Below are 21153 nucleotides of genomic sequence, written 5' to 3' on the forward strand. Positions count from 1 at the left end.
TTATTTGGAAACAGGGTCTCTTAAGCCAGCGCGGCTGGCTTTGAACCAGCACAATCCTCCTGCCTCTGCCTCCCAAGCACAGGGATTACAAGCATGCGCCACTACACCCGGCTTGAACTAGGTTTTAAATGGGGCCCTTTGGAGCTCTGCAGACCTGCAGGGCCACGGAGGACTAGAACTTGGCATCCCTGCCCTGAAGGGTTATACACCCCTCAGTGGCCTCCCTGCCTGCCATCTCGCCCGCCCCTCTGTCCTTGGTCACTGCAGTTCCTCCTTGTTAACAACCCTCAATGGTTCTTCACTGCCTGAGGATAAAGCCTGCGCCATCTCTGGGCCTTAAAGGCCCTTGCCATCCTCCAGGGCCTTAGCTCTCCCCACTGTGCCTGACTCCTGTCCCAGAGGCTCACCAAGTGGTGTTCCTCCAGTTCCTTCCCCTCCACCCTTCTCCTCTTCAAAGCTTAGCTCACATCAGGCATGGTGGCAACATGCCTGTAACCCCAATACTTGGGAGTCAGAGACAGGAAGATCGCAGGTTTGAAGCCAGCCTCAGCAACCTAGCAAAATTCTCAACAACTAGCAAGACCCTGTTTCAAAATAAAGAATAAGAAAAAGGGAGCGCTGGCAATGTAGTTTGTAGGTAGAACGCTCCTAGGTTCAATCCCCAGTAACGGGGAAAAAAAAAAAAAAAAAGGTTTGCTCAGATCCACCTGAGCCCTGTTCCTGAGCAGGAAGGGCTCCCTGCCCAACCTCTCAGCTGGGCAGGCCAGCAGCCTCTCTGCTGCACAGCCTGCCTATTATCCATGGGATTTATGGCCAGTCTTCCTGTGAGCCTGTCAGGATGGCTGAAAACAGCTTGAAAACCAATGAGCCAGCAAGTGAATGATTGGGTACAATGGACGCCTCACACCAGTCTACGCTCCCGGGGCCGGTGCCAACCCTGGGGAGAATTGGTCAGAGCCTCAGGATGCACAGCCCAGCAAGCGCAGCAGCTGCCTGGGTGCCAGCCACAGACTTTAGATGGTGAACAACCTGAGCAACTGTACACGATGGTCCTGCGTTCACATGTACCAGGAAGGGAGCTTGTTGAAAGTACGATTTCCTGGGCCCCAGTCCCAGAGTTTCCAATTGAGTTCATTTGGGCTAGAGCCCAGAAGGCTGCATTAGAAACCAGCTCCCCCAGTGATAATGGTACCCAGGCGGGATGGGAACTCATGGAACAAACAGTCCAATCAGTAATAATAATAATCATCTTAATAGCTAACTCTCACATGGTACTTCCTGTACGATGTGCCAGGCTCTGTTCTCAGCCCTATAAGCACATGAATTTCGTCCCCACAACAACCCTGTCAGTTAGGTCCTATCGTCATCCCTACTTGGCAGATGTGAGAGCTGAGTCACAGATCACACAGGCAGAGTCATTCAAATCCATGCAACCTGGGTCCAGAACACATACCCTCCACCATGTCCCTAAAGTGCCTCTCAAGGCAGGTGCTTGAGGAGGGGCTATGAGCTCCCACCAGGCGCCTAGCAGGTGCAGATGCTAAGCCTAGGGCTTTTTTTTTTCTTTCTTTCTTTCTTTCCAGTGCTGGGGATGAAACCCAGGGGCATTCAACCTCCAAGCTACACTCCCAGCCCTCTTTTTTATTCTTTATTTTGAAACAGAGTCTCACTGAGTTGCAAAGGGCCTCACTAAGTAGCTGAGGCTGTCCTCAAACCATGATCCTTCTATCTCAGCCTCCCAAATGCTGGGTGCACCTCCATGCCCAGCCACCTGGGACTTTTCATGGACCCACTAATTTAATCCTCCCGACAACCTAGCCTACCAGGCAGGTCTCACTATTAAGAAACCTGAGCCGGGCGTGGTGGTGCACACTTGTAATCCCAGCATTTGAAAGGCTGAGACTGGAGGATCATGGTTCGAGGACAGCCTCAGCTACTTAGTGAGGCCATTTGCAACCCAGAGAGACCCTGTTTCAACTAAAGAATAAAAAACAGGGCTGGAGATGTAGCTTGGAGGTAGAATGCCCTTGGGTTCCATCCCCAAACCTGCCAAAAACAAAAAACTGCTGAGAGATGCTGGGTAAATGAAACAGGGAAGCAGGGCACCAGAAGTAGAAATAACACATGAAATAAAAACAGGGTGCCCTAGCCCGTCGAATGCCAAGCAGGACCTCGGGAGGCATGGGGGAGCCCACTTACCTGGGAGGCCCGCAGGCCCATGAAGATGGCAAAGAGCAGCAGCAGCAGGGAGGTGGCCATCTTGAGGTCCGAGAGCACCACCATGCCCACGTTGACGAAGAAGACCACGCCTGAGACCACTAGCGTGAGGTTGAGCAGGGCGCGCTGCAGCGCCGGCGTGCGCACCTTCAGCTCAGGCAGCAGCTGCTCCAGGCCCTCCAGCGGCGTGTCCTTGAAGCTTTTCAGCACCAGGTGTCCCTTTTTCGTCCGGGCTGCCAGTACCACCCGCTTGAAGTATCTCCTGAGGGACAGAGACAGGGGGACAGGCAGGACCAGGACTACCCAGGAGCCTCCACAGCCTAGGACACTCTGGCTCTAGAGTCACACAGTTTGTTTTGTTTTGTTATGGTAGTACTGGGGATTAAACTCAGGGGATTCTGAGCTACACTCTCAGCCCTAATTTTATTTTTTATTTTGACACAGGGTCTCACTAAGTTGCAGAGGACCCTACTAAGTTGCTGAGGTGGGCCATGAACCTATGATCCTCCAGCCTCAGCCTCCCAAGTACAGGGGTTACAAGCACACATTGTCGTGCCCAGCTATCACATGGCTTTATTTAAAAGCTACTTAATGAATGGGCAGAAATCAGCAGTAACTTGTGTGTCCAACAGTAGGGGACCAGTTAAATTTTGCCGTCCCTGTTGAACATGTAGGTTTGTGGGTTGTTCATCAGAATCCCGGCTATACTTTTTTTTTTTTTAAGGGGGGGAGGGATTGAACCCAGGGCATTCTACCTCTGAGCCCTTTTTACATTATTTTATTTATTTATTTATTTTTTGAAGCAGGGTCTCCCTAAGTTGCTGAGGCTGTCCTCAAGCCTGGGATGCCCCTGTGTCACCCTCCTACGTCCTAGGATTGAAGGCGAGCACCACCACACCCGGCTTGCACATCATCCTTCAGAATGTGGCCTTCCGGCCCTGGACTTCATTTTCCTCATCTGGAAAATAAGAGGAGCTGTCCCTACCCCTTCTATTCCTCTCCCATTACTGCCTTGCCCTTGGGAGGAAAGGCAGATTTTGGGTGACACACTCCTCACCCTTCCTTAACTCCCACCCAGACCCTGGCCAGTCATTCCCCGCTCCACTCCAACCCGGTTCCCTCTGGCTGCGGATGGGGAACAAGGGCCGCCTCACCTCTCTACAGGAAGCACCTTGGTGAAGAAGCCGCGCCTGGAGCCCACACTGGACATTCGGGGCATCTGCCCAACTCGCTGCCCCAGTGCCCAGAACTGCATGTAGATATACTGATCTAAATTTATTGTCACCTGCCAGGGGGTGGGGAAGGAAGTAGGGACAGGTGAGTACTGGCTGAGATGTTAAGGAAAGGATACCCTTCCCAGAAATGATTCCCACCCCGCCTTTTGCCACTCGTCCATCATCCAGTGTCTGGGCAGGGCAGCCGCCGATGGTTGTTCATGTTTTATACTGCACAAAGGCATGCCATCTAAGATGGCATAGTGCACACAGTAGGCATTTTTATTAGCATCTCTCCTAGGATCTAAGATGTCACTGATTTTTATTTTGGGTTGTTTGTTTTCTGTGGTCCTAAGGATTGATTCCAAGGCCACTTTACCACTGAGTTATGTCCCCAGCCCATTTTGCTTTTTATTGTGAGACAGAGTCTCACTAAATTGCCCAGGCTGGCCTCAAACATGCAATCCCCCTGCCTTGGTCTCCAGAGCTGCTGGGATTATAGGTATATGCCACCACACTCGCCTGAAGATGCCACTAAATTTAAGATACCCCATTACTTTAAAAATCAACTACAAAATAAAACACATTGCCAATTAAACCGCATTAATTATAAGTCACATCCCATTTTCAGAGACTACAAAAAATAATTTTAGAAAAAGTCTATCTTAGCCAGGCATGGTGGCGCACTCTTGTAATCCCAGTACCTGGGAGGCTGAGACAGGCGGATCACAGGCTCACAGCCAGCCTCAGCTACTTAGTGAGACCCTGTTTCGAAAATAAAGAATAGCCGGGCATGGTGGCGCACACTTGTAAATCCCAGGATTCGGGAGGCTGAGACCGGAGGATCGCGGTTCGTGGGCAGCCTCAGCTACTTAGTGAGGCCCTTTGCAACTCAGTGAGACCATGTTTCAAAATAAAGAATAAAAAATAGGGCTGAGGGTATAGCTTGGAGGTAGAATGCCCCTGGGTTCCAGCCCCAGTACCGAAAAAATAATAATATATAAAGAATAAAAAATGGGTCTGGGAGAGAGGGAAGGGTTATATGTTTTCTTTAATCTGTGCAGGACAGGGAGTCACTGGAATACAAGAGAGACTCCACATGATGAGGAGAAACCTCAGGGGAGCCAGGAGGAGATGTAAGGGTGGGCAGAGGGAGGCAGGTTTGTTAACAGAAATGCCACCATAGACTATGAATACATACCAACGTCAACCTGGGTACTCTGTATTGGGAGGGAGGGAAATGGGAAAGAGGACACCAAGAATATGTGCATGTATATCACTGTCAACATGATTTACATTATGATGTGAAACTATCATGCACCAATAAAAGCACAAAAAATAGGGCTGGGGGTGTAGCTCAGAGAGAGAATGCTCCTGGGTTCCATCCCAGTACCACACACAAAAAAAGATTTTAAAAAAAGTCTATTTTAGGCCGGGCGTGGTGGCGCACGCTTGTAATCCCAGCACTTGGAAGGCTGAGATAGGAGGATCGCACAGGTTCGAAGCCAGCCTCAGCTACTAAGTGAGGCTCTCAGCAATTTAGTGAGACCCTGTTTCCAAATAAAGTATAAAATAGGTCTGGGAGTATAGCCCAGAGGTAGAAAAGCTCCTGGGTTCCACACCCAGTACCACCAAAAAAAAAAGTCTATTTTAAGAACCATGAATCTAGGCATGGTGGCACATGCCTATAATCTCAGTACTTGAGAGGCTGAGACAGGAGGATTACAGGTTCAAGGCCAGCCTCAGAAATCTAGCAAGCCTCTCAGAAATTTAGTGAGACCTGTTTCAAAACAAAAAATAAAAAGGGCTAGGGGTATATCCCAGAGATAGAAACTCCTGATTACAACCCCCAGTGCCACAAAAAAAATCATGAAAAAGCAGAACTTTGGAAGAGTTCAGTTATGATTTCCTTGACTATAAGAATGAGTGTTTTGTATTACTTATTGTTAAAATTTGCTGGCAGATGGCAATAGTTTCTTTTTCTTTTTCTTTTTCTTCTTCTTTTTTTTAGGTGGTACTGAGGGTGGAATCCAGAGGCTTTCTACCTCCGGGCTATACTCCCAGACCTTTTTTGTATTTTATTTGGAAACAGGGTCTCACTAAGTTGCTGAGAGCCTCACTAAGTAGCTGAGGCTGGCTTTGAACTCGTGCGATCCTCCTGTCTCAGCCTCCCAAGCGCGGGGATTACAAGCGTGCGCCATCACGCCCGGCTAGTTTCTTTTTTTAACAGATTGAACTCAGGGGCATTCTACCTCCAAGTGACACCCTCAGCCCTATTTTTTTATTCTTTGTTTTGCAGCAGGGTCTCACTGAGCAGAGTGCCTCACTAGGTAGCGGAGGCTGGCCACAAACCTATGATCCTCCAGTCTCAGCCTTCCAAATACTGGGATTACAAGCTTGCACCACCACGCCCAGCTAGGTAGCAATAATTTCAAGTCCTAAGAAGATCTAAATCTCATGCTACTTTTCTTTCCTCTTTTTCTTCTCTCTTTTTGTACTGAGGATTGTACCCAGCGGCATTCTACCTCTGAGCTACACCCCAACCCTTTTTATTTTTTATTTGAAACAGGGTTCTCGCTGAATTGCTGAGGCTGGTCTGGAACCTGGGATCCTCCTGTCTCCTGATTACAGGCATGTGTCACCATACCTAGCATACTGTAAATTGTTTATGCTGACTGTATTCCTTTAATAGATGGCACCAAGGGGACCTTAGTCTAATTTGCCAAGTGTGCCACACCAGCTAGTGCCCTCTACTCAGGACCACACCCCCCAGAACCCCTACCCCAGAGCCTACACCTGCCCCAGAGCCTTTGCTTCTCCCCTGGGACACCATACCTGGACCTCGTCCTGAGGATGGTGGACCACCAGCGCATAGGCCAGGGCATCCTCGGACAGCGGGGAGAAGTTGGCCTGGGCCAGTAGGGGCTCCAGAGCCCGGAGCACCTCCTGCTCGTTGGACAGACGCTGAGGGTCCGTGAGTGATGGCTGATCCAGGGTCTCTCTGTCGGGGTTGATAGGATGATACAAGGCCTGAGGAGAGAGAGGCAGGGAGGCAAGAATGGGCTGGGCCAGCCGGACGTGGTGGCGCACGCTTGTAATCCCTGTGCTTGGGAGGCGGAGACAGGAGGAGGAGGATCGCGCTGGTTCAAAGCCAGCCTCTCTGGCTTAAGAGACCCTGTTTCCAAATAAAAAAAATATAAAATAGGTCTGGGAGTGTAGCCTGGAGGTATACTTCCAGGTACTGGGCTTCCAGGAACCCCAGTACCACCAAAAAAAAAAAAAAGAAGAAGAAGAAAAGAAAAAGAATGGGCTGGGCCAGAGCTTGAGGGATGATGATGACTTTTTTTTTTTTTTTTTTTTTTTTGGTGGTACTAGGAAAGGAACCCAGGGGCAGGGGCATTCTACCTCCAAGCTACACCCCCCAGTCCTATTTTTTTTATTTCTTTTTATTTCTTTCTTTTTTGGGGGGGGCAGTACTGGAGATGGAACCCAGGGACATTCTACTGCTGAGCTACACCCCCAGCTCTATTTTTTATTCTTTTTTTTTTCTTTTGTGGTGCTGGGGTTCCTAGAAGCCCTTCTACCTCTGGGCTACACTCCCAGACCTAATTTTTATATTTTTATTTGGAAACAGGGTCTCTTAAGCCAGCGCAGGCTGGCTTCAAACCTGCGCCAATCCTCCTGTCTCCGCATCCCAAGCACGGGGATTACAAGCGTGCGCCACCACACCCGGCATTTTTTTATTCTTTACTTTGAAATAGGGCCTCACTGAGTTGCAGAGGGCCTCACTAAATAATAGCTGAGGCTGTCCGCAAAGCGCAATCCTCCTGTCTCAGCCTCCCAAATGCTAGGATTATAAGTGTGCAGCACCACGCCCAGTTTATTTCTTATTTTTGAAACATGATTTCACCAAATTGGGAGGGCCGAATTTATGTATCTGAGGCTGGCCGCGAACCTGTGAACCTGGGATCCTCCTGTCTCAGCCTCCCATGTCTAGCTTGTCTTCATCCTTTGAACAAAAGGGACGTCCAGGGCTTGAGCCTGGGTCTCTTCAGCTTGTTCCATATGTATGTTGTTAAATGCCATCTGTGTGCACACAACTGTGCCCAGGTCACAGCTCCAGCTCAGCCCTCTCCTTCACGGACTGGACCTGACATTGGATTCTGTGCACTTCCCTCTTCTCCTGCAGCTGCAGAGATGCAGGTGGCATGGGACTGCCCAGCTGCAGGCAACACTTCCCAGCTGCCCTTAAGGCTAGGGTGGGAGGGAGAACAGGGTTTCATCCACTGAGTGAAAGTGACATGCACTCCCCGGGACCCCTACTCTTGGTTGTTCTGCCAGCTTAGAACACTGTCTAGCCCACTGTATTAGAAATGTTTTCACATGCCAGGCATGGTGGCGCATGCTTGTAATCCCAGCATTTGGGAGGCTGAGACAGGAGGATCTCAGTTTGAGAACAGCTTCAGCTACTTAGGCCCTTTGCAACTCAGTGAGACCCTGTTTCAAAATAAAGAATAAAAGCCGGGAGTGGTGGCGCACGCTTGTAATCCCCGCACATGGGAGGCTGAGACAGGAGGATTGCACAGGTTCAAAGCCAGCCTCAGCTACTTAGTGAGGCTCTCAGCAACTTAGTGAGATCCTGTTTCAAAATAAAATATTTAAAAAAATAGGTCTGGGAGTATAGCCCGGAGGTAGAAAGCCTCTGGGTTCTGCCCCCAGTACCACCAAGAAAATAAAATATAAAAAAATAAAATAAAGAATAAAGCTGGGCATGGTGGCGCAGCCTTGTAATCCCAGCATTTGGGAGGCTGAGAGTCTGGAGGATTGCGGTTCGGGGACAGCCTCAGCTACTTGTGAGGACCTCCACAACTTAGATCCTGTTTCAAAATAAAGAATAAGCATTCGGGAGGCTGAGACCAGAGGATTGCGGTTCGCGGACAGCCTCAGCTACTTAGTAAGGCCCTTTGCAACTCAGTGAGACCCTGTTTCAAAATAAAGAATAAAAAATAGGGCTGAGGGTGTCACTCGTAGGTAGAATGCCCTGGGTTCCATCCCCAGTACCACAAAAAAAGAAAGAAAGAAAGAAAGAAAGAAAGAATAAAAAACAGGGCAGGGGGTATAGCTAGGAAGTCAAATGCCCCTGGGTTCCATCCCCAGACCTGAAAATATAATAAAATAAAATAAAGAATAAAAACTAGAGCTGGGGGTGTAGCTTGGAGATAAAATGCCCCTGGGTTCAAACAAATGTTTTTACATTCCCAGGCCTAACCGTGTGTGTGTGTGTGTGTGTGTGTGTGTGTGTGTGTGTGTGTGTGTGTGTGTGTCTTACTGGAATTGAACCCAGGGACATTCTATTTCTAAACTATACTCCAGAACTCTTTTTTTTTTTTTTTTTTTTTAGGTACTGGAGATTGAACCCAGGGGCATTCCACCTCTAAGCTATACTCCCAGCCCTATTTTTTATTCTTTATTTTGAAATAGGTCCGAACAAGTTGTAGAGGGCCTCACTAGCTGAGCCTGGCCACAAACCAGGATTACAAGCATGTGCCACTATACCCGGCCTTTGTACTTTTTATTTTCAAACAGGGTCTCACTGGGCATAGTGGTACATGCCCAGTACTTGAGAGGCTGAGATAGAAATATAGCAGGTTCAAGGATAGCCTCAGCAATTTAGTGAGGCCCTGTGCAACTTAGTGAGACCCTGTTTTAAAAATTAAAAAATAACAGCCGGGCGTGGTGGCATATGCTTGTAATCCCAGCACTTGGGAGGCTGAGACATGAGGATCGCACAGGTTTGAAGCCAGCCTCAGCTACTTAATGAGGCTCTCAGCAACTTAGTGAGACCCTGTTTCCAAATAAAGTATAAAATAGATCTGGGAGTATAGCCTGGAGGTAGAGAAACCCATGGGTTCCATCCCCAGTACCACCAAAAATAATAATAATAATAATTATTAAAAAATAAAATAGGGATGGGGGTATCGCTCAGAGGTAGAATGCCCCTGGGTTCAATTCCCAGTAAAACACACACACACACAGTGAATTTCCAGTTGCCTTGCCTGTCTAGGTCATGGAGAAGGAGAAGTAGAGTCTCAGGACGACAGACAACTTTTCCTAGGCAGTGGGACAAGCCTCTGAAGGAAATCACCCCTCTACAAATCAAGCCCCAAATCCCAGCCCTTGGGGCAGCCCTGGAAAGGAAGCTACCTGGTTGGGCCAGTGTAATTCTGAATACAGCAAGGAAAGAAGGGAGGTAACTCTGTGGGGGGGAGGGGTAGGAAGCTGCCTGAGCAGAGCTGGTAGCTGGGAGGGGGGTACATGCCTATAACCCCAGTTCTCGGGAGGCTGGGACGGGAGGATTGCAGGTTTGAAGACAGTCTCAGTAACTTAGAGAGACTCTGCAACCTAGAAAGACCCTGTTTCAAAAATAAAATAGGGCTGTAGGTGTGTAGCTTGGAGGTAGAATATGCCTAGAGTCAATCCCCCAGGACCACAAAAAAAAAGAAAAAAAAAAAGGAGTAAAGGTTTGGCAGTGGGAAAGCCCAGAATCTCAAAAGCCCCTGAGCAAGGAGACAATGACACAGAAAGGTCACACAAAGCAAGTCCCCGCGCCAGGAGGCAGCCGGGTGGCTGAGCACAGGAGTCAAGGGTGCAGCCCAGCACCTGGACACTTCAGCCTGGCTGTCAGAGCAAGTCCCACAAGGCCTCCAGCCCAGATTCCTGGAGGCGAGAGGTGACCTTGATAAATTCTACTTCTGGCCTTGAAGCACAGAATGAGAATAAGAGCATTTCAGACCTGGAGGAGAAAACACTCCAAGTCCCGCCCGCCCGTGCCCACCACGAGCCACGGGGCTGGGCTCTCCTCCTCAGGCTGCGCATCCTCCATGGCTCCCGCCAGAGACCTGGGCATCGCACGCACTGCTGCTGTGCCTCCCTCACCCACAGGTCCTGCCAAGCCACCTTCACACCAGGTTGGCACTTCACCCCATGCTGCCTCCTCCCAGCCCACCCTGTCCAAGCTGCCATCACCTCCCATCTTCCCGAGGCCAACAGCCCTTCAATGGTGTCCTCAAATCCCACCAGCCCTGCTGCCAACCCATTCTCTGCCCGGCTGCCAGGGAGAGCTTGGCAAACAATAACAATAATAAGTGAAAATCAGCCAGGCGCAGTGGCACACCCCTGTAATCCCAATACTTAGGAATTTGAGACAGGAGAATCACAGGTTCAAGGCCAGCCTCAACAACTTAGCAAGACTCTGTTTCAAAGTAAAAAATAAAAAGTGTTGGGGGTATAGCTCAGATGTAGAATACCTCTGGGTTTGATCCCCAGTATCAAAACAAAAGGGGGAAAAAAAGTAAAAATTGTGCACATTTTGATGTCACGCTCGCAACATGCCAGGCACAGTTTGCCACACACTGCAGACACATCTCCATGCTCTGAAACTACTACTATTATTATCCTCACTTACCAATATGCAAACTGAGGTGCTGAGTGGGTGCGTGCTCAAGATCGTGCAGCCAGGAAGCAGACCTGGACTCACACACTGGATCATGCCGATCCCCCACTGAACTCCTGCAAGGCCGCACCGGGCAGTACCGCAGCCTCCCGGTGGCTCGGTGGCTCCTGGCCCCCTGCCAGGACTGCTCTCACCCATCCACTGGGGAGGGCAGCTCAGCCCCGACTTTACTCCTCAATGAAGCCCCAGCGCCTGGCACTGGGCCTCACACATCTGCTGAAAAAACTGCTGCCATTTGCTACCCTGAAACCATCCCTTGGGGAGCCCCAGAGGCCATCTGTCTACTGAGAACTCCCAGCTTCCTGTCTCGGGCCCACACAGCACAGAGCCCACATCACTCCCCTGAGGCTCTCCGTTCAGTCTCCCAAAGGCTCCCCAGGTCATGCTCTCACTGCCCCCACCCGAAGGCCTGCTCCCCCCAAACATGCGCCTTCCACCAACTCCCCATCTCAGGAGATGCAGACCCCACCCTTCCAGGGGCTTGGGCCAGAGCTTACAGGTCACCCCCAACTCCTAGCTTTCACACATTTCCAACACATTCACCCATCAAAATGGATCGGGGAAGCCGAGCGTGGTGGTGCACACTGGGAATCCCAGGACTTGGGAAACTGAGACAGGAGGGTCACAGGTTCAAAGACTGTCTCAGTACCTTAGTGAGGTGCTCAGCAACCTAGTGAGACCCTATTTCAAAACAAAAAATACAAAAAGGCTGGAGATGTAGCTCGGAGGTAAAATGCCTCTGGGTTCAATCCCTGGTAACTAACACACACACACACACACACACAAATAGATCCTGAATCCCCAAATTTCTCACCCCCTTCCTACACACCGTCAGCTTTGTTCTGTATCTGCACAGAACTCTCCCTGGGTTGTTGGCTGTTGTTGCTTTGTTTTGTTTTTTACTGGAGAAGGAACCTAGAGCCATTCTAACCTCCCAGCCACAACCCCAGCCCTCTTTATTATTTTTTTTTCTAAAACAGGGTCTCACAGCTGAGCATGATGGCACATACTTGTAATCCTAGTACTTGGAAGGCTGACCAAGGAAGATAACGGGTTTGCGGCCAGCCTCAGTAATTTGTGGGACTCTCTGCAACTTAATTAAGACCCTGTTTCAAAATAAAGGAGTATAGCTCAGAGGTAGAATGTCCCTAGGTTACAACTAGAGAGAGAGCGAGAGTGAGAGAGATGCCAGAGATGCCAGGCATGGTGGCGCACACTTGTAATCCTAGCATTTGGGAAGCTGAGACAGGAAGATCACGGTTCACAGACAGCCTCAGCTACTTGGTGAGACCCTTTACAACTCGGTGAGACTCTGTTTCAAAATAAAGAATTAAAAAAATAGGGCTAGGGGTGTGGCTCAGAGGTAGAATGTCCCTGGGTTCCATCCCCCCAAAAAATTATAAAAAAGAAACAGGGTCTCACTAAATTGCTGGGACTGGTCTCAAACCTGCAATCCTCCGGCTTCAACCTCCCTAGCACTGCGATTACAGGCGATGGCAGCCCTGCCCCTAGCTGCGAGCGCTGGTCCTCACCCGTCTGTTCCCCCGTCGGCCGCCAGAGGGCGCGGCCCGCACACGGCCCAGCTCTGCTTGGAGCGTGCCCTGTGCTCGCCCGCGGCCAAAGCCAACTCCACTGGGTCGCTCGCGCAGGCCCGGCAGTGTCTGCCGTGGCTCTTTGTCTGCCCTCATCCCCAGCCCTTGCCCCTTAGCTGGCTGGGCTCGAGCCCCCGGCCTCCTGTTCTTCCCACACACCGTGTAGGCATTCCTGCCTCCTCCTGCTCTGTACTCAAATGTCACTTCCTCCTGGAGGGGCTCCCTGTCTACCTGACCTAAAGTTGCAAAACATCCCCTCCTTACCTATTTTTCTTAACTAGGTTTGCCAGATTTGGGAGTTGGGGGGGAGGATAACTATGGATTTCAATCAAGGGTTTGATAGAATTTTTGGTTGAAATATATCCTGTGAATTGGGGGAGAGGGATACTGAGGGTTGAATCCAAGGACATTCTACCTCTGAGATACACCCCCCCAGCCCTTTTCGATTTTGAAATAAGGTCTCGCAAAGTTGCTGAGAGTCTTACTAGCTTGCTAAGGCTGACCTCAAACCTACAATCCTCCTGTCTCTGCCTCCCAAGTAGTAGGCTTACAGGCGTGCACCACCACACCCAGCCTTAGGCAGTATTTGAGAGCTGTATTGCATGAGACACACGTTTTTTATAGTTCATCTAAAATTCTATTTTTGGGGGGAGTCTTTTGTTTTGTTTTTTTGGTACTGGGGATTGAACCTAACAGGTATAGCTACATTCCCCTGCCCTTTTTATTTTTTGAGACAGGATCTCACTGTCTAACAGGATCTTGCCAGGCTGATCTAAAACGTGCAATCTTGGGAGCCAGGTGTGATGGCGCACGCTTGTAATCCCAGCATTTGGGAGGCTGAGACAGGAGGACTGCAGTTTGAGGACAGCCTCAGCTACCACTTAGTGAGGCCCTTTGCAACTCAGTGAGACCCTGTTTCAAAATAAAGAATAAAAAATAGGGCCGGGGCTGTAGCTCGGAGATAGAATCCCATGGATTCCATCCCCAGTACTGCAATAAATAAATAAATAAATAAATAAATAAATAAATAAATCATGTAATCTTCCTGCCTCAGCCTTCCTAGTCACTGGAATTAGATTCACACCATTGTACTAGGTTGAAATTCAAATTTAACTGAGTATAATGGGTTGAAGAGTAGCCCCCCTAAAAAGTCAAGCCCCCTCAAGTGACCAAATTTTAATTTGTTTTGGGTTTGTTTTTCGCGCACGCGTGCGTGTGTGTGTGTGTGTTGCTGGGGACTGATGCCCAGGGCATTCTTCCTTTGATCTACACTCCCAAACCTTTTTATTTTTCGTTTTAAACAGGGTCTCACTAAGTTGCTGAGGCAGACCTCAAACCTGCACTCCTCCCATCTCAGCCTCTCTTGTACTGGAAATACAGGTGTGTGCCACCTTGCATAGCTTAACTTTTTTGGGGGGGAATTGAACCCAGGGTCATTCTATCACTGAGCTACACCCACAGCCCTATTTTATTTTTATTTTGAAACATGGTCTCACTAGGTTGATTAGGGTCTCACTACTTGCTGAGGCTGTCCTCAAACCTGCAATCCTCCTGTCTCAGCCTCCCAAGTACTGAGATTACAGGCCTGTGCTACTATGCACAGCTTAACTTGATTTTTAAGTTTGCCTCCTATCAGAATCTCAGAATATTGCCGAGTTTTGGAAATAGAGCCTTTGCAGAGTATTAAGGTAAAGACTGAGATCAATTCATACTGGATTGGAGTGGGTTCTAAAACCAATGAGAGTGTCCTTAGAAAAGAAGCCTGGCAAATGGCATACACCTGCAATCCCAGTGCCTGGGAGGCTGAGACAAGAGGGTCGCAGGTTCAAGAGCAGCCTCAGCTACTTAGCCAGGCCCTCCGAAACTATAGTGAGACCCTGTTTCAAAACATAAGATAAGCTAGGCGTAGTGGCGCAGGCTTGGGAGACGGAGATAGGAGGATCCTGCAGGTTCGAAGCCAGTCTCACTGGCTTAAGAGACCCTGTTTCCAAATAAAAATATAAAAAATAGGTGTCTGGGAGTGTAGCCCGGAGGTAGAAGGGTTTCCAGGAACCCCAGTACCACCAAAATAATAATAATAATAATAATAATAATAATAATAATAATAATAATAATAATAATATAAAGGGCTTAGGGTGTGTTTCAGAGGCAGAATACTCATGGGTTCAATCTCCAGTACCACAAAATAGATGAACAGAAAGGGGCTCAGAGAGATGAAGGGCACGTGAAGCTGGCGATGGGCTGGTGCGAGGAGTCCAAACTCTAGCTGAGGTGCCCAGGAGCCCAGGGGCGCCAGGGCCTCACTGTCATTGGCCTGAAGAGGGGCGAGGCTGCCTCCCTGGGAGCCAGCAGAAAACCCAACTCGCCTCACACCTGGACTGCAGACTTGTGGCCTCCCACACTGAGAATAAATATCTGTTGGTTTCAGCCACCTTATTTATGAAAATTTGTCCTGTCACGGAAGTGAGTAAGCTATGTGCCCTGTGCTTTATGTTATGACCCTGCCCTTAGTCCTCAGCACTATTGAGTGTGAGAGCTCCCTCTTCCTCTTTACAATAGAGTCCCCATGAGGTGGACACACCGCTGTGCCTGGGGCTGGAACCATTCAGAGGACACAGTAGGCACTCAATAAATATTTATGGAGTGAATTTCATGAATGAATGAATAAGGGAAAGAAAGTTCAGAGGGAGGTCACTTGCCAAGGTCACCACCTGAGCCAATGAGCAGGGAAGCTGGTGTCTAGTGGGGCTGCATGCTAGAGAGGTCCTTCAGCCAGTCAGCCAGTCGGCCACAGCCCCACCAGGGGCCTCGCTGCCTCTGCCATTTCTACCCTGTCCCCAGGGTTCAAAACCGCCTGACAGCCAGGTGTGGCAGCACACCCTTGTAATCCCAGTACTTGGGAGGCTGAGACAGGAGGATCGTAGGTTCCCAGCCAGCCTCAGCTACTTAGTGAGGCCCTCTGCAACTTAGAGAGACACTGTTTCAAAATAAAGAGTAAAAAGTAGGGCTGAGGATGCTGCTTGTAGGTAGAATGTTCCTGGTTCAATCCCCAGCACCACACACACACACACACACACACACACACACACACACAAAATAATAATAATAATAATAATAATAATAATAATAACAAGTAAAAATAGAGCTGGGAGTGTAGCTCAGAGGTAAAATGTCTCTGGGTTCAATTCCCAATAGCAGAAAAATAAATAAATAAGAAAGAAAGAAAGAAAGAAAGAAAGAAAGAAAGAAAGAAAGAAAGAAAGAAAGAAAGAAAGAAAGAAGGAAAGAAAGAAGGAAAGAAAGAAAGAAAGAAAGAAAAAATAGGGCTGGAGGTGTAGCTCCAAGGTAGAATGCCCCTGGGTTCAATCCCAAATTCCAAAAAAAAAAAAATTTTGCCAAGCCAGGCGTGGCGGTGTACACTTGTAATCCCAGTACTTGGGAGGCTAAGACAGGATTGCAATTTTGCAGCCAGCTTCAGCAACTTAGACCCTCTACAACTTAGTGAGACTCTGTTTCCAAGTAAAATAGGGCCAGGGATGTAGCTGGCCCTATTTTACTCTCATTCCTCAGTACTACACACACACACACACACACACACATACACACAGAGAGAAAAAAATTTTCCTGCTAAGCCAGGCACAGTGGCACACACTCATACCCTAGTACCTACACAGGAATATTGGAAGTTTGAGGATAGCCTCAGCAATGTAGCAAAACCCAGCAACATAGCAAGACCCCATCTCAAAACAAAAAGTAAAAAGGGCTGGGGTTGTAGCTCAGAGGTAGAATGCCCCTGGTCTCAATCCCATGCATGTTGCGCGCGCGTGTGTGTGTGTGTGTGTGTGTGTGTGTGTGTGTGTAAATAAATAAAGTAAAATCTCCTGCCTCTGCCAGGCTCAGTGGCACATGCCTGTGACCCTAGTACTTGGGAGGCTGAGACAGGAGGATCAGAAGTTCGAGGCCAGCCAAGGTGGTGATGCATGACTGTAATGCCAGTACTTAGGAGACTAAAACAGGAGGATCACAGGTTCACTGCCAGCCTCAGCAACTTAGTGAGGCCCTCTGCAACTTAGTGAGACTCTGTTTCAAAAATAAAATAAGGATGGGGGTATGGTTTGAAGGTAGAACATCCCTCGGTTTGACCTTTAGTAATAGAAAAAAAATTAAAAAAGAATAAAAGGCCAGCCTTGGCAATTTAGCAAGACTCTGTTTCAAACTAAAAAATAAAATAGGGCTGAGGGTGTAGCTTAGAGGAAGAATGCTCCTGAATTCAACCCCAGTCCCCAAAATAAATAAATAAAAATGAGAAAAAAAAGTAGGTCAGGCATGGTGGCACAGGCCTGTAATCCTAGTATTTGGGAGGCTGAGACAGGAGTATCACAGCCATCTTCAGCAACTTAACAAGACCCTTTAAAAATTAGTGAGACCCTGTTTCAAAAATAAAAAATTCACTGGGCGTGGTGGCGCACGCTTGTAATCTTCACACTTGGGAGGTGGAGACAGGAGGACTGCGTAGGTTCGAAGCCAGCCTCATTGGCTTAAGAAACCCTGTTTCCAAATAAAAATGTAAAATAGGTCTGGGAGTGTAGCCCAGAGGTAGAAGGGTTTCCAGGAACCCCAGTACCACCTAAGTAAATAAATAAATAAAATAAAAAAATTCAAGCTTGGTGCAGTGGCATACCCTTGTAATCCCAGCATTTGGGAGGCTGAAACAGGAGGATCATGGTTCTCAGACAGCCTCAGCCACTTAGTTCAACTCAGTGAGAACCCGTTTCAAAATTAAGAATAAAAAATAGGGCTGGAAGTATAGCTCGGAGGTAGAATGCCTGTGGGTTCCATTCCCAGTACTGCAAAAAAATAATAAAATAAAATAAAAATAAAAACTTCAAAAATAGGGCTTGAGGTGTAACTCAGAGGCAGAAAGTTCCTAGGTTCAATCCCCAGTACCACACACACCTATAATATTTTTGTTAGAGCAGCCTACTCTAAGACAACACTCTTCCCTCGGTAGTCCCATTCAGTACCATCTTGAGTCTTTCAGAGAGTTCTCAGCCCACATCCACATATTCCAGTTATTTTTCCACCTGGCTGTCCAACAGGCAGCTCCAGTTCCTAAGTCCGAAACAGAGCTCTGGCCTCTCCCCGCAGATATGTCCCCCAACCCACCACAGTCCTCTGCATCTCAGCAAAGGGCAGCTCCATCCACCCATCCACTCCTCCCAGAGACCGGGCCAAGCCGCTGGGTGCACCCCTGCCTACCTCTGTCCCTCGTCACCCACCCCCACAGCAAGGGCCGATGTGCCCCATCATCACCAGCGTCCGGCTGCTTTCCACCACATCCACTGCTATTACTCTTGCCAGAGCTTCCATTACCTCTCACCGGACAAATATAATAGACACTGTAATAGCTCTCCTCCCTGCGCAGCAGCCAGAGGGATCCTGTTAACACCTAACTCCACTCAGCTCTCCCTCCTGGGCTCAGAGCCCTCCTGTGACTCCCGGATCAATCAGGGTGAAAGCACACTCCTCACTAGGGCCCACAGGGCCAAGGATGCTGCGTCCCCAGCCCCTCTGCCCCCAGCACTCCACCCTTGCTCCTTAGCTCTCCACCAGCTGCGCTGGCCTCCTCAGCATGCCAGGCCACTCTTCCCCGGCCTTCACGTTTAGCATTTGCTTTTTTCTCCCCGGTACTCCCTTCCCTAGACCTCCATCAGACCCCTTCCCTGTCCTATCTCAGGTCCATGCCTACCCGTCACTTCTTAAGGGGCCCTTTCCCTGAATAACCACGCTATCTAAAACAGGCCCCCCCAAAAAAATAAATAAATAGATAAATAAATAAATAAATAAAATGGGTCCGCAAGCCTGGAAGAGTGGAAAACACCTGTAATCCCAGTGCTTGGGAGGCTGAGGCAGGAGGATCACAGGTTTGCAGCCAGCCTCAGCTACTTAGTGAGGCTCTCAGAAATTAGTGAGACCCTGTTTCCAAATAAAGAATAAAAATAGGGCTGGAAGTGATAGCTTGGAGGTAGACTGTCCCTGGGTTCAATCCCCAGTACTGCAAGAAAATAAAAAAATAAAAAAACATGGTTGAGGTATATCTAGCTCAATGGTTAGAGCATCCCTGAGCTCAATCCTCAGTGCCATCAAAGTCAAATTACAGCCGGGCGTGGTAGCACACGCTTATAATCCCCCTGCTTGGAAGGATGAGACAGGAGGATCGCATGGGTTCAAAGCCAGCCTCAGCTACTTAGTGAGGCTTTCGGCAACTTAGCAAGACCCTGTTTCCAAATAAAATATTTTAAAAAAAGGTCTGGGAGTATAGCCCAGAGGTAAAAAGCCTCTGGGTTCCACCCCTAGTACCACCCCAAAAAAAAAAAAAAAAAAGTCAAATTACATAAAACAGGCCCCCAACCTTTGTTGGGTGGAGTGGGGAGATAGAACTCAGGGGTGTTCTTTCTCTGAGCTCTACCCCAACCCTACCTCTGAGCTGAGCTGCACCCTCAGCCCTATTTTTTTCTCAATGAAACAAGGTCTCATTGAGTTGCAAAGGGCCTCACTAAGTAGCTGAGGCTGTCAAGAACCACGATCCTCTGGTTTCAGCCTCCCAAATGCTGGGATTACAAGCATGCACCACCACGCCTGGCTCTATCCTGGCCTTCTTTATCCTGATATTGCTTTAGGCATCTTATTTCCCACTTTTTTGTGTGTCTGTGGTACTAGGGATTGAACCTAGAGGCATTCCACCTCTGAGCTACAACCCCAGCCCTTTCTAGTTTTTTTGAAACAAGGTCTCACTAGGTTGCTGAGAGTCACTCTAAGTAGCTGAGGCTGGCCACAAAGCTGTGATCCTCCAGTCTCAGCCACCCAAGTACTGAGATTATAGGCCTGCACCACCACACCCAGCAGGGCATCATATTTCATACTCATTTGGTTTTTTTTGTTTGTCTGTTTGTTTGTTTGTTTGTTTGTTTGTTTGCGGTACTTGGGATGGAACCCAAGGGCATTCTACCTCTGAGCGACACCCCCAGCCCCATTTTTAAAAAGTTTTTATTTTGAAACAGGGTCTCGCTGAGTTCCAAAGGGCCTCACTAAATAGCTGAAGCTGTCTTTGAACCACGATCCTCTTGTCTCAGCTTCCCAAATGCTGAGATTACAAGCGTGTGCCATCACGCCCAGCTCTTTCATACTCATTTGAATTTTTGTCTCCCATCTGGAATGTTGGCTCCGCGAGGGAATAGCTACATCTGTCCTATTTGCTGCTGAATCTCCAGGGTGTAGAGGACAGCCAGGCTCCAAGCAGGTGTCAGAGACTATGAATGAAGGCATGAGCAAGCAAGCGTGGCGGGGTGGAGGAGCCGTCCTCACCTGCAGCCGGGCCAGGATGTTGTGGTAGTGGAACAGGGTGCAGAAGTTCACGTGGGCCGAGAACTCTTCCAGAGCTGCCTTCTCTGCTGGGCTGGAGTGGAATTCCTATCACCTCGGGAAGTAAAATCTCTTTAGGCCTCTTTCCTCTTCCCTATAGGAGAAATTCTTTCTCTGGGAGCCCATATGCACAATTAGAACTCTGGTTGTGCATGCACACACACAAACCCATATCTATATTTCTTTTTTTTCCCCCTGTGGTACTGGGGATTGAACCAAACCCAGGGGCATTCTACCTATGAGCCACATCCCCAAGCCTTTTCCCCCCCATACTGGGGTTGGAACCCAGGGGCATTCTACATCCAAGCTACACCCCCAACGCTATTTTTTTTTTTAATTCTTTATTTTGAAACAGGGTCTCGCTGAATTATAAAGGGCCTAAGTAGCTGAGGCTGGCTTCAAACCCGCACAATCCTCCTGTCTCAGCCTCCCAAGTGCTGGGAGGACAAGCGTGCACCACCATGCCCGGCCCCCAGCCCTATTTTATTTTTTACTTTGAAACAGGAATTCACTGAATTGTTAAAGCTGGCCTCAAACTCCAGATTCTTCTGCCTCAGCCTCCCAAGTATTAGAATTCTGACTGGGCTTTTCAAAACTTTTTTATTTGGGATTGGGGGGGGATAACCAATTTTACTGACCAAGAAACTGAGGCAAACGAATATGGTGGAAAGAGCTGGAGGCTCGAGTTCCTACTCTGAGACTTGCCAACATTCACATGCTTATGGTGTGCCAGGTTGCTATTCGCTGGTGTGGTACCATTCTCCTTCGGATCCAAGGGAGTTGGTGGAAACTGAGGCTCAGGGAAGTCATCCGCTGAGAGCCACCGTGCCTGTGTGAGGCGACCTCTGCGACTCCAGAGCACGCATACTCGACTTCCTTGTCATGGGTCCACTCTGGGTCCCTGGCTCCACTTCTCTGAGCCTCTGTTTATTCACAGGCAGCAAAGGATTACATCTTCTTTCTCAGAGAGTTACAGGGAGAATTTGATGAGATTATGTGTTCGTGTACATACATGTGTACTTATGTATTTGTGTATATACTTGCGTGTATGCATATAAAGTCTAGCACAGGCCGGGTGTAGTGGTGCACACCTGTAATCCCAGAACTTTGGGAGGCTGAGATAGGAGGATCCGTAGGCTCTTAAAAAGCTTAAGTAGGACTCTCAGTAATTTAGCAAGACCCTGTTTCAAAAAAT

The 21153-nt window shown here is 48.7% G+C and overlaps 1 protein-coding gene across 1 annotated transcript in view; it reads right to left on the bottom strand.

The window, feature by feature from the left end:
• TMEM143 (transmembrane protein 143) overlaps positions 1-21153 on the bottom strand; it is a gene marked incomplete at both ends in the record, with an annotated part of 30497 nt that overhangs the window by 6554 nt on the left and 2790 nt on the right. The window contains 4 exons of the mRNA XM_080702630.1: positions 2200-2479; positions 3372-3502; positions 6267-6461; positions 19902-20006. Of these exons, the coding sequence (XP_080558756.1) occupies positions 2200-2479; positions 3372-3502; positions 6267-6461; positions 19902-20006 (711 nt within the window). The remainder of the gene's footprint in view (positions 1-2199; positions 2480-3371; positions 3503-6266; positions 6462-19901; positions 20007-21153) is intronic.

The sequence above is a fragment of the Muscardinus avellanarius genome (genome assembly GCF_963383645.1).
Source record: "Muscardinus avellanarius genome assembly, chromosome: 10".
NCBI lineage: Eukaryota > Metazoa > Chordata > Mammalia > Rodentia > Gliridae > Muscardinus > Muscardinus avellanarius.